This window comes from Entelurus aequoreus, unplaced genomic scaffold (genome assembly GCF_033978785.1).
Source record: "Entelurus aequoreus isolate RoL-2023_Sb unplaced genomic scaffold, RoL_Eaeq_v1.1 HiC_scaffold_97, whole genome shotgun sequence".
In the NCBI taxonomy this organism is placed as follows: Eukaryota; Metazoa; Chordata; class Actinopteri; order Syngnathiformes; family Syngnathidae; genus Entelurus; species Entelurus aequoreus.
The window spans coordinates 7,501-24,250 of NW_026908029.1; the positions used below are offsets into that span (position 1 = coordinate 7,501).

The 16,750-nt window shown below is 38.9% G+C and overlaps 1 protein-coding gene across 2 annotated transcripts in view; it reads right to left on the minus strand.

Annotated features, from left to right (window-relative positions):
• Positions 1-16,750, minus strand: part of LOC133645449 (serine/threonine-protein kinase 38) — a 39,973-nt gene that overhangs the window by 129 nt on the left and 23,094 nt on the right. For both annotated transcript variants that reach the window (XM_062040280.1, XM_062040278.1), the window contains exons 9-14: positions 14,219-14,280; positions 9,635-9,752; positions 9,445-9,568; positions 9,279-9,374; positions 8,434-8,528; positions 1-449 (exon numbers count right to left, since the gene is read on the minus strand). The exon at positions 1-449 is cut by the window's left edge and continues 129 nt beyond it. In XM_062040280.1, coding sequence (XP_061896264.1) covers positions 313-449; positions 8,434-8,528; positions 9,279-9,374; positions 9,445-9,568; positions 9,635-9,752; positions 14,219-14,280 — 632 coding nt within the window. In that variant the 3' untranslated portion in view covers positions 1-312. The remainder of the gene's footprint in view (positions 450-8,433; positions 8,529-9,278; positions 9,375-9,444; positions 9,569-9,634; positions 9,753-14,218; positions 14,281-16,750) is intronic.

Genomic DNA, 16,750 nt, shown 5'->3' on the forward strand with positions numbered 1-16,750 from the left:
GTCGTCACCGAGTGGGTTGGTGCGTCGCCTTGACGACGAGCATGACATAAGGTGCTAAGATGTTGCGGACTCTAACCTTCTCCATCCAGTCTTTGGTTCAGCAGCACTTGGTGGCAGCAAACACATTTGGAGAAAATCCCTGAAGAGCACTTGCTTCCTGTCAAGTGTCGAGTGGGGGAGGGGAAAGAAGCTGCTGGTTTACAAAAGAAGGAATGTGTCCTCTTCACCCCAGAGAAGAGTCCAAAGTCCAGGTGGAGGTGCAGAGCAGTGAAGGCAGCAGAAAGCAATCTTCTCCAAAAGGAAGTCCTTGGTTCATCTCTTGGTGGACTTCATGTAGGTGGGAATAGATCCTCTGGCTGTGAGGCCTTCAAAGCGCTTGTAGGTGTAGTTGATGAACACCCAGTCCTTGTTCTTCAGGTCCGTGTCCGAGTGGTTGGACACTTGAGTGGCTGCAACACACAAAGGCAACACTTCAAGTCCAAGGCAACGACTCCGATGCAAACCTACACTTTGTCTGCTAAATAGGGAAGGATAGATAGATAGTGTTTGTGTATTAAATATATACACACACACATACAAATATATACATATATATATATATATATACACATATGTATGTACTGTATATATATATATATATATATATATATATATATATATATGTATGTATATATATATATATATATACACACACATATATATATATACATGTATATATATATATATATATATATATATATATATATGTATGTATATATATATATATATATATACACACACACATATATATATATATATACATGTATATATATATATATATATATATATATATATATATATATATATATATATATATATATATATATGTGTGTATGTATATATATATGTATGTATGTATGTATGTATGTATATATATATATATATATATATATTGTTGGAAGCAGATCAGAATCATATCCATATTTAAGTGTTACTTCTTTCTAAACTCCTATAGTCATATAAAGAATAGCTAGTATTCTTCCTTCTTTTGAGTCTCATAGTAAGGTGTTGGCCTTCTAGATTGGAATGTGTCAGAGTAGAGATAACTCGGAGTAGTCTAAACAAAGGGAGTGGGGGCGGTGGACAGAGGGAAGATCACGGGACTTCCGGGGGTTTGAGGGGAGACCGAGCTAGACCGATCTGGACCGGGCTGGGGAACGCTGGTGTGCTGGATTGGTCTCAGTTTGTCCTCTAAGCTTGGAGAATAAACCACAAAATACCAACTGCTGCCTGTTGATTGAATATAAACATCAGCTTATTGCCATAAAAAGAATCTGGGAGAGGCTAGCAATTTGAATTCCCCATTGGAGGAATGCTGGTCGACGCAACAATTTGGGGGCTTCGTCCGAGATGGCACGCTGTTGATTGATGACTTCTTGCAATCTTCTGGACAGACTCAAATGGCCAATACAAGGTGAGCAGAGCCTTTTTATATAAAATCTGCTTTAGGAGTCTGTCCTGAAGTCTGTAAGTCAAACACTGTTTTGTAGTCCCAGGCACAGATTGGTGATTTTGATAGATTGATTGCATTTTTGCCGAGCCTGCCATTGCATTAAAATTGTAAATAAGTGGTCAACTCAGACCATTGTGTCTCGATTACCGTGACGGGCAGTTTCATTGACGAGTGAACTAATAGTTGGGTGTAGCTTACTCTGGGAATTTGGTCGTCCCTTAATGAGTACGGGTTGCAAGATCCCAGTGACGATAATAGGGCACTGAAACGTACGGAAAAGGCTGGAGGCCATTTGTAAAAGGTACAATAAAGACTCCCTGGTTGGAAGATCCCAGTGCGATAAGGGCACTAGAATTAAGAAAATATAGACACAATGGCCTTGGAGTGTGACAAACAGAAATGTGATGGCAGCAGGGGAGGAATGTGATGAATCATTACTGTTTAATGATCAATTGAATGGACGGTTGTCGACAATGGAATTAGCAGGTAGAGTTTAAAAAGAAAAAAAAAAAAAAGAGAACGTTCCTTGAAAGGGTTAAGAGGGAGTTTACAATACTGGAAAAGTCGTGAACTCAAACATCTGGTAAAATAAGGAAATAAAAAATAAAATAAAATAAAAAAGTAACGAAGTTTTATGGTAGGTGAAACGCAGAGAGTGTGCTGCTGAGTGTGACTGTGTGTGAGCGGGAGTGCTTACGCGTGCTCGTGTGTGCGGGAGTGCTTACGCGTGCTCGTGTGTGTGTGCTGCTGAGTGTGTGTGCGCTGGTGAAAATGGAACACTCAGGGAGAGAATTTAAGAGTTTGGCGTATGATAAAAGTAAACGGGGATTACGTGGAAAAACGAAATGCAGCAAAAGAAACGATGATTAATGACAGAATGAACTGATTGTTTTTTGTCTGCCGTGCATGCGCAAGACAATTCAAACGACCCGCCCATACTTTGACTAGGACACCACCCCCTACTCCAGTGACAAGAGAAGGACGTATTAACACGCCCCCTCTAAGATTAATCCTGCCTCCGAAAATTAACCCCTTGTACACGTCTGACCATTTTCTCCGGCAGACATTTTTGACACATGACATTAACACTTTGGACATACTACAATATAAGTCTCTTGCCGATGCATACATGCAAGCCATTGTTGACCTTGCTTTCCCACCTGTACCTCCGGGAGGGAACCTTTGGCCAAACACTTTGGACAAAGTTAACCCTGATATACACGGTGCCAAAAACAATATATGGCAGGACATTTTATTCATCCCATGCAAAATAGGGCTAATGACAGAGCAACAAGGAAACGACTACTTAAATTACAGATCGCTGAAGATAAAAGGTTAAAAGAACCAAAAGGTCAAAGATCAGCTAGGGTATATTCAGCAGTGGGTGACCTTGCTTTTGAGTCCAACAGGTGGAGGAAAGAATCCTCAACAGACGTGCGGTTGGACTCGGGTGGTGGACAACACGATGCTTCAAAGCCGGTCTGGGGTAGACACTGTTTCGGCTGTGACCAGCCTGGTCACTGGAGTCGTGACTGTCCGAACATTTCCGAACAGGAAAGGTTCCGTCGTGCCAACAAACGAACACGAAGGCGTGTAAGAGGACGCCCACATCAGGAGCCGCAGCAGGAAGTACCGACAGGACCCCTGCTGGACATGAGTGTCAACGGACAATTTTATCAGCCACCCATTCGATTCTGAATGCAGAGGTACCAAAAAAACTGTGTGCTTCCTCTTTAAAGGTCGAAGGCTTCGCTGGGGTCACAAGAAGGTTACCTGTCACCAAACCACTTCCGGTTCAGATTGCTGGACCTCCTTTACAGACTGTACCCTGACATTCAAATAGCAAAGAAGGAACATTCCTGGTGTTACCTGACGGCTGAACCACCCAGCTGCGACACCACTACCAAGACTACTCCAGGAGCTCATACCACAGCCTGAAACAACAGGAATGGATGACATCCAACTGCTCTAACAGTGAAAATCCTAACTGGCTGAGATGCTTCCGTGTGTTCTGCCACCCCGGCTCCCCATATGTTATGATTATTTATATATGTTGGAACTCAAGGTGTGGCTGCTCATGTTGACCTATCTTTGCAACAGCTAGCATGGTATAAGATGGACACAATAGTGTCCCACATTGTTCCCTTGCTCTCTGTCTCGCCTACAAAACCAAAGAACTTAGGTGCAATGATAAGACACGGCGTAGCTGCCAAACATTACACCGACACCCAAATACCACATTTTCAATTGTTTAGGTTTAGCCCATGGTTATGTTAAACACATAACTATGGGCTGCACTTTAGACACCTGTAGGCTACGAGGAGCTAGCAGCTACACAACAGCTGAGCTAAAACGACACATTACACATTTAAGCATATCAAAAAATTATAGTTGCTCATTACATACACATAGTCGTCAAGACAGAAGTCTGATAGAAAGTATTCAGTAACAAACGTGTCCGCATCATTCAACTTTCTACAACATGAGCTTGACTTAATGAATTATTGGGGCCACCAGGTGTGGTAAAAATTCAAAATACTATTGCTAAAGCATCCGCCATAAGGGTAGTATTTTTCTAGTATTGGTGACAATATAAATATAAGCATATTTTGTTACTTTCACCATATTGAATAAATTACATAAAAGATAGGGTTTAGTTGAGTTTGAGGTATTTGTGATATTGCTAAGGGGTCCCCTACCCAAACAACACCCCCCAGTGGACCATAGAGGCTAAAGAGACTTTCATTGACCTCAAACATGACCTGCCCTCCGCTACTTGACTATTAGCTGACCTTTTTCTTAGATGTTTCTGAAAGTGATAGTATGACTAACACAGTCCTTTTTTCAGAAACAGAAGGGGGTGAGTGAGGGTGGATACAGACTCCTTGGAACAAAATCGACAATCATCCGACTGTGACACATTCCATAGTTTTAACGTTTTTCCCGTGGATAAGAAGTTATAACTAATTTTAATTTGAAAATAACGATTTTACACATCGATAGTAGTTTAGTAGATCAAATTTAGAATATGGAGGAGGTGAGGGTGAACAATTTATAGTCTTTGATTTCACTGATATGATCAATACGGTACAAGGGAAAAGGTACGTACTGACTTGTGTTGACAATCACAGTGGTTGGCCGGAAGCAACAACAACCTCAAAAGAGGATGCAATATCAGTAATTAAATGACTTGTGAATGACCTAGTACCCCGACATGGTTTCCCCAAAAAGATTAGGTCAGACAACGGCAACCATTAAAAAAAAAAAAACTCACTTAGCCTTGGTCGAAAAGGCTTTCGGACTAGAACACAGGTTTGGGGTACCATCCTGAGTCCCAAGGTAAGGTTGAAAGGATGGACCAGAACATCAAAAACTAATTGGCTAAAATCTGTGCACAGACCAAATTTAATTGGATTGACATGTTGCAATTAGTGTTAATGATCATTCGAAGGTCCGTGAATAAAACTGTTTTACCGCCCTTTGAGTTTTTCACCCTATGAGCTGCATACAGGTCAGCCATTCACAGGACCAGCAGCCCCCCATGGAAGGAGGACTCAGCGTAAAACCAAAATGGTATTTTACACAAAAAATTGCAGAATTTGTGTGCCAGTTCTTCTGTACAGATTCCCTTCCGCCCGCTGAGAGGGTCAAGATCAAGGTCATCAAACACAAGTGGACGGAGCCCAGGTGGACTGGTCCCTTCTAGGTCGTAGAACGGACGTCCCACGCCCTTCGACTGGCTGGTGGAGGGGACACCTGGTACCACCTCTCCCTCTGCACTACAGCTGAAGAACTTGACAGATTACCAGCGGATGTCATTGCTGACATCGCCACATCATCTGCCCCACAGCCCAGGAGACGAGAGAGATTTTCTACCTACATTACTCTTTTCAACTTCTATATTGTATAACCTTGTGTGAGACCAATCCAGTATGCTAAATGTTTCTTAGTTTTTCTTGCTTGTTTTCAGCATAACTGTATGTGTCGTTACATTAAGTGAAAAGTTTGATGTTTATCCCCGTTTTGTTACCTAAATTACTCTGATATTGATAGACGAAAGGCAGGATGTTACACCCGGTAGTGTTCCCTGACGGACTGGTGCTTGGGCGTGTTCTACTGTCTTTGTGTCTCAGTTCATCCTTCCTGACGACAGTGACTGACAAGTGTCTAAGAACATACAGCGGACTTTAAATAGACTGGGTCAAAGGGGATAGCAAGACTTATTTTTGACCTGTGCAGTGTGATTAATTACGGGGGACACAATAGCTATTACCGTGGTAATAACCTCTATATTTGTTACGACTCAACCCTGAACCATTGGTGTCGGATGCAGACAACATACTCTGGTAAGTTGTGCCCATCGTCCCTTTTATGTTGTTTTGGGGCTTGACCTGACTGATACAGACGCTAAAGGAATTATTAAAATTAATGTCCTTGAGAGGGCGTTAACTACCTCTACACCCTCTGTAGCACCTAAAGTACCACCCCACCTCGGTGGTGTTTCAAAGGCTCACATCTGTGCGTGCTAATGACATCACCACCGAAGGCCTGGTAACTTTGACCTTTGACCTTAGGAGCGGGTGCAGACAACCTGTGGCTCAGGTGGATGCCAAAACCTGGGTGACTTGTGTTGCTTCTTCCGCTGGACGTCCCTTTTCCCACACTTACCCCGCCACTTTTAAGTTCACTGACATGTGTACCCTTCTGTTGACAATGCCACCCGACTTCTTCCCTTTGTGGCCCAAAAGCTGAATTACACGCGTTTTCAAATTATAGGACCCTCTACGTCCCCCAACAAATTGGGTGACATCAACCGTTACTGGTGCACCACACTGATAGATGGCTCTAGGATAGGCCCTTGGGCACGAGCTGACTTATTCTGGTGTTGTGGGAAGCACAGATTGTACATTAGAATCCCGACGTCAGCCGTTGGGCTTTGTGCTATGGTTAGACTGGTGACCCCACTCACCAAATTAACACCCCTTGGAACTCCTGTTTCAGCGGCCTCTCTAACTCCCCGCCGCCGTTGAGACTAACCAACCTGACTCGTGACACAGTTGAGGGACTTGCTGAACAACCTCCCTCGAGACCATCCAGAACCGCACAGCCCCTTGTGCTAAGTGTCACTAAAGGGGGTCTAGCAAAGTGGTAACTTTAAGACTTTAATGTGGGGCGTGCTTTATAAGTTTTGTACAAGTAATAAAGATCTTATTAGAAGATCTTAAAGGGGGACTTGTTGGAAGCAGATCAGAATCACATCCATATTTAAGTGTTTCTTCTTTCTAAACTCCTATAGTCATATAAAGAATAGCTAGTATTCTTCCTTCTTTTGAGTCTCATAGTAAGGTGTTGGCCTTCTAGATTGGAATGTGTCAGAGTAGAGATAACTCGGAGTAGTCTAAACAAAGGGAGTGGGGGCGGGGGACAGAGGGAAGATCACGGGACTTCCGGGGGTTTGAGGGGAGACCGAGCTAGACCGATCTGGACCGGGCTGGGGAACGCTGGTGTGCTGGATTGGTCTCAGTTTGTCCTCTAAGCTTGGAGAATAAACCACAAAATACCAACTGCTGCCTGTTGATTGAATATAAACATCAGCTTATTGCCATAAAAAGAATCTGGGAGAGACTAGCAATTTGAATTCCCCATTGGAGGAATGCTGGTCGACGCAACAATATATATATATATATATATATATATATATATATATATATATATATATATATATATATATATATATATATATATATATATATATATATACACACATACATATATGTGTGTGTGTATATTAATATATGTGTATAGATATATATATATATGTGTATATATATATATATATATATATATATATATATATATATATATATATATATACACACGCCCATCCATCCATCCATCCATCTTCTTACACTTATCCGAGGTGGGGTCGCGGGGGCAGCAGCCTAAGCAGGGAAGCCCAGACTTCCCTCTCCCCAGCCACTTGGTCCAGCTCTTTCCGGGGGTTTGAAAATGGTGTTTGTTATGGACAATCTGTGACGAGCACAAAAGTCCAATAACAAAACACCACTCGAGTTCAGATCCGGGCGGCCAATCTTCTCAATCACGCCTCTCCAGGTTTCACTGTCGTTGCCAAGATGAGCGTTGAAGTCCCCCAGTAGAACAAGGGAATCACCCGGGGGAGCACTCTCCAGTATTCCCTCGAGTGTATCCAAAAAAGGTGGGTATTGGAGCTGCTGTTTGGTGCGTAAGCACAAACAACAGTCAGGACCCGTCTCCCCCACCCGAAGGCGGAGGGAAGCTACCCTCTCGTCAACTGGGTTGAATTTGCAGGCTTTGAGCCGGGGGGCAACAAGAAGTGCCACCCCAGCCCGTCGCCTCTCACTGCGTGCAACGCCAGTGTGGAAGAGAGTCCAGCCCCTCTCGAGAGAACTGGTTCCAGAGCCCTTGCTGTGCATCGAAGTGAGTCCGACTATAACCAGCTGGAACTTCTCCACCTCGCGCACTAGGTCAGGCTCCTTCCCCCCCAGCGAGGTGACATTCCACGACCCAAAAGCTAGCTTATGTAGCCGAGGATCGGACCGCCAAGTGCCCTGCCTTCGGCTGACGCCCAGCTCACACTGCACCCGACCTCTATGGCCCCTCCCATGAGTGGTGAGCCCATTGGAGGGGGGACCCACGTTGCCTCTTCAGGCTGTGCCCGGCCGAGCCCCATGGGGACAGGCCCGGCCACCAGGCGCTCGCCATTGTTCCCCAACTCCGGGCCCGGCTCCAGAGGGGGTGTATATATATATATATGTGTGTGTATATATGTATGTATGTATGAGTCAACCAACCAGTTGGTGTGAGTATATGAGAAAAAGTCAACCAACCAGTTGGTGTGAGGATATGAGAAAAAGTCAACCAACCAGTTGGTGTGAGTATATGAGAAAAAGTCAACCAACCAGTTGGTGTGAGGATATCAGAATCTGGGAAGTCATCAAAGTTTGAAGTGTCATCGATGCTTTTGATCTCAATGGGGATGGCTGCTGGTCTCTCCCTGCACAACAAGACAGTTGTCATGGTTACCTGTTTGCTGTCAAATGATCCTCACAGTTGTATTGTGTTTCCAAGTTAGTATTAAAAGTGTTGACTTGCTACTTTTGTTGAAGCACTGGGTGTTTCTAAAGGAGGTGTGGTCAGCCAACACTGTCACCACATTGTCATCCAGCTACAGTCACACCTTGTGAGCCTTGCTCTTTTCTTTCAATCACTTACTACAAATAATCTAGTAAATCATCAATAAAGTACTATCTATCTACATATACAACAATACATACACACACACATATATATACACACACACATATAATACACACACACATATATATATACATATATATATATATACACACATATATATATATATATATGATCTACTATATGATCATCTACATCTACTATATGATCATCTACATCTACTATATGATCATCTACATCTACTATATGATCATCTACATCTACTATATGATCATCTACATCTACTATATGATCATCTACATCTACTATATGATCATCTACATCTACTATATGATCATCTACATCTACTATATGATCATCTACATCAACTATATGATTTGCCTGAGAAGCTGGACAGGACAAAAAAATACATTAAAAAAATTAAAAATTAAATAAATAAATAAATAAATAAATCTATTTGTGGCGGCCTTAATTCATTTGTCGCGGCCTTAATTCATTTGTGGCAGGTCGCCACAAATGAATGAATGTGTGGGAAACACTGCAGTAATACCTGATATGGTCGTAGTCCACGCCCTCAAAGAATGGATTGGACTTGATTTCATCCACACCAGCAGCACCAATCCTGTGTTCCTCTTCACAGCAGAACCTGCACGCACAATGTCCACCTTTATCATCACACTCAAACACATCCAACCTCACGCTGTGGCAGGTCACACCTGAGGATGAGGTCTTTGGCCTTTTCTGAAATAGGCACTTCTGGAGGAAAGGTGAGCGTCTCGCGCCAGTTCATCACCTTCCTGTACGTCTCCTGGGGGGTCTCGGAGCAGAAGGGGGGATAACCTGAAGACAGGTACATGTTCATGAGCCCCCAGGTGAGGTGAGGCTGCGTGCGGGATGAAGACTTACCGATGAGCATCTCGTACATGATGACACCCAAGCTCCACCAGTCACACAGCTTGTTGTAGCCGTTCTGCATGAACACCTCAGGGGCGATGTAGTCCGGTGTTCCCACCGTGGAGAAAGCCTGAGAGGACAGAACCAGGTTCTAAGAGCCCGCAGCTCATTTTTATGGCACATTAAAAAAAAGAGGTGTAACAGAGAGGAAAAAGTTGAAATGTTGACATTTTTTTTCTTCAAAACTTTCACTGCTCAAAATAATAATACATCAAAATCAATGTTGCTATTATTAAACACTCCAAAGCTCCAATCAATCAAATCTTCCACTTTCAGAATTGTTTTGGGGAACAATATTGCATATTTTGTGTTTGCCATGTAAAAACAAAGGTTTTCTTTGACAAAAAAGGGCTTAAAACATAAATAATAATTAAAAAAAACTTTAAACTGAAAGTTGAACTAAAAGATTCAAACATTCAAAGAAGAGATGTATTTTGCAGAATATTTGAATATTAGCCAAGTATTAGTGATATTGTTATTATAAACACTAACGCAGACAAACTATTTATAGAGGCGACATAATCACTTCCTGCCTCCCCATGTTGACATCATCGACTGATCAGCTGCTTCCTCGCTTCCCTGCTCCCTGGAGATCATAAATCATGCACCTCACCTGGATAGTAGAAGGCTGAGGACGCATTCGCGACAAGTTGGTACGCTTTGACAGCCAATTTAGACCCGGGAATGACGAAAACGACACAAAAAAACGCCTGGACCACCCACCCTTTCTTCGTGAGGATTGTGAGTCATTCTTCATCTAAATGGGAAGATATAAACATCCTGGCAGTCGGCATCCAAATGAGAGCAGACCTTGTACAGTAAGTGATTGTTTTATTATGTTTGTTGTCTCCCTTTAAGTCTGCAGTGAGTAATAATCAGTGATAAATTTAAAAAAAAAAAAGCGAACATCGTGATGCGTTTTTTAAATTAACGCGTTGAGTATGCTTAAAACGGTCAAATACTTAAATATTATAAATGTTACTACATTACAAATATACTTACATCATGTATATCCATCCATCCATTCATTTTCTACCGCTTGTCCCTTTCGGGGTACATCATACATCAAATATTACATGTTATTATGAATGTTACTACATGACATATATACTTACATCATGTATATATTACATGTTATTATGAATGTTACTACATGACATATATACTTACATCATGTATATATTACATGTTATTATGAATGTTACTACATGACATATATACTTACATCATGTATATATTACATGTTATTATGAATGTTACTACATGACATATATACTTACATCATGTATATATTACATTTTATTATGAATGTTACTACATGACATATATACTTACATCATGTATATATTACATATTATGAATTTTACTACATGACATATATACTTACATCATGTATATGTTGCATGTTATGAATGTTACTACATGACATATATACTTACATCATGTATATGTTGCATGTTATTATGAATGTTACTACATGACATATATACTTACATCATGTATATATGACATGTTATTATGAATGTTACTACATGACATATATACTTACATCATGTATATATTACATGTTATTATGAATGTTACTACATGACATATATACTTACATCATGTATATATTACATGTTATTATGAATGTTACTACATGACATATATACTTACATCATGTATATATTACATGTTATTATGAATGTTACTACATGACATATATACTTACATCATGTATATGTTACATGTTATTATGAATGTTACTACATGACATATATACTTACATCATGTATATATGACATGTTATTATGAATGTTACTACATGACATATATACTTACATCATGTATATATTACATGTTATTATGAATGTTACTACATGACATATATACTTACATGTATATATTACATGTCATTATGAATGTTACTACATGACATATATACTTACATCATGTATATATTACATGTTATTATGAATGTTACTACATGACATATATACTTACATCATGTATATATTACATGTTATTATGAACGTTACTACATGACATATATACTTACATCATGTATATATGACATGTTATTATGAATGTTACTACATGACATATATACTTACATCATGTATATATTACATGTTATTATGAATGTTACTACATGACATATATACTTACATCATGTATATATTACATGTTATTATGAATGTTACTACATGACATATATACTTACATCATGTATATATTACATGTTATTATGAATGTTACTACATGACATATATACTTACATCATGTATATGTTACATGTTATTATGAATGTTACTACATGACATATATACTTACATCATGTATATATGACATGTTATTATGAATGTTACTACATGACATATATACTTACATCATGTATATATTACATGTTATTATGAATGTTACTACATGACATATATACTTACATGTATATATTACATGTCATTATGAATGTTACTACATGACATATATACTTACATCATGTATATATTACATGTTATTATGAATGTTACTACATGACATATATACTTACATCATGTATATATTACATGTTATTATGAACGTTACTACATGACATATATACTTACATCATGTATATATGACATGTTATTATGAATGTTACTACATGACATATATACTTACATCATGTATATATTACATGTTATTATGAATGTTACTACATGACATATATACTTACATCATGTATATATTACATGTTATTATGAATGTTACTACATGACATATATACTTACATCATGTATATATTACATGTTATTATGAATGTTACTACATGACATATATACTTACATCATGTATATGTTACATGTTATTATGAATGTTACTACATGACATATATACTTACATCATGTATATATGACATGTTATTATGAATGTTACTACATGACATATATACTTACATCATGTATATATTACATGTTATTATGAATGTTACTACATGACATATATACTTACATGTATATATTACATGTTATTATGAATGTTACTACATGACATATATACTTACATCATGTATATATTACATGTTATTATGAATGTTACTACATGACATATATACTTACATCATGTATATATTACATGTTATTATGAACGTTACTACATGACATATATACTTACATCATGTATATATGACATGTTATTATGAATGTTACTACATGACATATATACTTACATCATGTATATATGACATGTTATTATGAATGTTACTACATGACATATATACTTACATCATGTATATATGACATGTTATTATGAATGTTACTACATGACATATATACTTACATCATGTATATATGACATGTTATTATGAATGTTACTACATGACATATATACTTACATCATGTATATATTACATGTTATTATGAATGTTACTACATGACATATATACTTACATCATGTATATATTACATGTTATTATGAATGTTACTACATGACATACTGTATATACTTACATCATGTATATGAAACATTAATGGAGGTGTTTGGATGTTTTTTAAGGGCTTTATAGGCAGAATGGGCTCTATTGTAAGCAGACGTTTGATCGCACTAATTTAAGTACCGTATTTTTCGGACTATAAGTGGCAGTTTTTTTCATAGTTTGGCCGGGGGTGCGACTTATACTCAGGAGCGACTTATGTGTGAAATGATGAACACATTAGCGTAAAATATCAAATAATATTATTGATGTCATTCACGTAAGAGACTAGACGTATAAGATTTCATAGGATTTAGCGATTAGGAGTGACAGTAAATGTATAGCATGTTCTATATGTTATAGTTATTTGAATGACTCTTACCATAATATGTTACGTTAACATAGCAGTTGGTTATTTATGCCTCATATAACGTACACTTATTCAGCCTGTTGTTCACTATTCTTTAGACATTTTAAATTGCCTTTCAAATGTCTATTCTTGCTGTTGGCTTTTAGCAAATACATTTCCCCCAAAAATGCGACTTATACTCCAGTGCGACTTATATATGTTTTTTTACTTCTTTATTATGCATTTTCGGCCGTTGCGACTTATACTCCGGAGCGACTTATACTCCGAAAAATACGGTATTTAGAATGCATTAAAAAAATAAAAAATACATCTGTCGTCATGTCTTTAATAATGATAGGCAAAATTCCCCAAAAAGTGCAGTTCCCCTTTAATATTCCCCAAACTTGAGGCTAGCCCTAAGGGTTACAAAAATGATGTATTGTGTTGGTTTTAAAATGAAAAAAGATAAAAACTGCATCCTTTGTCAGTGGACACCCCTGATCTAGAATGTGGTCTATAGCCAGGTTTCAAGATGTCAATAAAAAACAGGAGTGTCACTGTAAAGAAACACCATCTTGTCTTGCAGCTCACCACCTTGTAAATATTTAGCTATTGTGATGTTTAATGAGTCTCAGGTTAGTTAACCTCTAATATTCATAATAGCCAATACATTTGCAGACATTTTGTTTTTTTTCAAATTTATGTAGACAAGGTCAGAGGCCAATTTGTGAGATAATACATGCAGAGTTCATACCAGCTGCCTTCTGTTCCTCTTCCACGTCTCTGCTTTCCTCTTGGAGTTCATGTTCTGAAAGGCTGTGGACAGACAAGCAGGCAGTATTACAACTAGGGAGCATCAAACACGTCATTATATGAGGAATTATGTAGGACAAATGGCAGTGAACAGTGTGGCAACACTACTTGTACTGTTGGCGGGTTAGGGTGAGCAAATCAAGCGCTCCCTTTCATAAATGTCCTCTGAGCTCATTGTAAACAAACATGGCGTGGATGGTGTTTCAGATGGTGCAACTAATGTTACACAAATATTGCGTGAGGAGGGGGAGAAACACACCAAACCTTATTAGCCAGCATCACTACAATGTTTTTTGAAAGCCTACAAAAAGGCATGTTCTGCTAAGGAAGAAAAGTGTGCTCACACTACAGTTAACATTACATTTGAGAAATAAATAGGAGTCTTGAGAAGCAGGACGTTAAGAAAAAAAGAATGATAAAGCTGTTATGACTCAATGACTTGTACAATATGTAAACCAAATGTGACTCCTAACACCATATGAAAAGAAACCTGGGACAGTATTTAACTACAGTTAAAACTAAGGCTGGACCATTATGGCAAAAATTAAGTTTATTTTTGAGTTATATTGTAATCACGATTATTTGTTCATTTGAAAACAGGAGTACTGTACCACCAAAACAACTTTAAATTTCATTTTTGGATTTTTTTCTTGCCCTGATGTAGGATCTGAGCTGAGGATGTCGTTGTGGCTTGTGCAGCCCTTTGAGACACTCGTGATTTAGGGCTATATAAGTAGACTTTGATTGAAAAGAACAAACAAATATGAATTAGTAACAAATAAACAAGTAAAATAATAAGCTTTTCTCAGGTTGAAAAATGAGATTTGAGGCCGTTTAATAAACTGCTGTCCTGTTTGCACAAAACCTAAAAGTAGTGTCAGGTTGTGTAAATGCTAAATAAAAAGAGAATACAACAAATCCTTTTCAACTTATATTCAATTGAATAGACTGCAAAGACAAGATACTTAACGTTCAAACTGGTAGACTATAATTTGTTGCAAATATTAGATGATTTGTAATTTAATGGCTGCAACATGTTTCAAAAAAGCTGGCACAATTGGCAAAAAAAGAGTGACAAAGTTGAGGAATGCTCATCAAAGACTTATTTGGAACATCCCACAGGTGAACAGGCTAATTGGGAACAGGTGGGTGCCATGATTGGGTATAAAAGCAGCTTCCATGAAATGCTCAGTCATTCACAAACAAGGACGGGGCGAGGGTCACCACTTTGTCAACAAATGCCTGAGCAAATTGTTGAACAACAACATTTCTCAACAAGGAATTTAGAGATTTCACCATCTACGCTCCGTAATATCATCAAAAGGTTCAGAGAATGTGGAGAAATCACTGCAGGTAAGCCATGATATTACACACCTTGGATCCCTCAGGCGCTACTGCATCAAAAAGCCACATCAGTGTGTAAAGGATATCACCACATGGGCTCAGGAACACTTCAGAAAACCACTGTCAGTAACTACAGTTGGTCGCTACATCTGTAAGTGCAAGTTAAAACTCTACTATGCAAAGCCAAAGACATTTATCAACAACACCCAGAAACGCTTCGCTGGGCCCGAGCTCATCTAAGATGGACTGATGCAAAGTGGAAAAGTGTTCTGTGGTCAAATTGTTTTTGGAAACTGTGGACCAAAGAGGAAAAGGGTGAAAGTGTAAAAGGCAGCATGTGTGATGGTATGGGGGTGTATTAGTGGTCAAGACATGTTCTAAGGTGAAAGTGTAAAAGGCAGCATGTGTGATGGTATGGGGGTGTATTAGTGGTCAAGACATGTTCTAGGGTGAAAGTGTAAAAGGCAGCATGTGTGATGGTATGGGGGTGTATTAGTGGTCAAGACATGTTCTAAGGTGAAAGTGTAAAAGGCAGCATGTGTGATGGTATGGGGGTGTATTAGTGGTCAAGACATGTTCTAGGGTGAAAGTGTAGAAGGCAGCATGTGTGATGGTATGGGGGTGTATTAGTGGTCAAGACATGTTCTAGGGTGAAAGTGTAGAAGGCAGCATGTGTGATGGTATGGGGGTGTATTAGTGGTCAAGACATGTTCTAGGGTGAAAGTGTAAAAGGCAGCATGTGTGATGGTATGGGGGTGTATTAGTGGTCAAGACATGTTCTAGGGTGAAAGTGTAAAAGGCAGCATGTGTGATGGTATGGGGGTGTATTAGTGGTCAAGACATGTTCTAGGGTGAAAGTGTAAAAGGCAGCATGTGTGATGGTATGGGGGTGTATTAGTGGTCAAGACATGTTCTAGGGTGAAAGTGTAAAAGGCAGCATGTGTGATGGTATGGGGGTGTATTAGTGGTCAATACATGTTCCAGGGTGAAAGTGTAAAAGGCAGCATGTGTGATGGTATGGGGGTGTATTAGTGGTCAAGACATGTTCTAGGGTGAAAGTGTAGAAGGCAGCATGTGTGATGGTATGGGGGTGTATTAGTGGTCAAGACATGTTCTAGGGTGAAAGTGT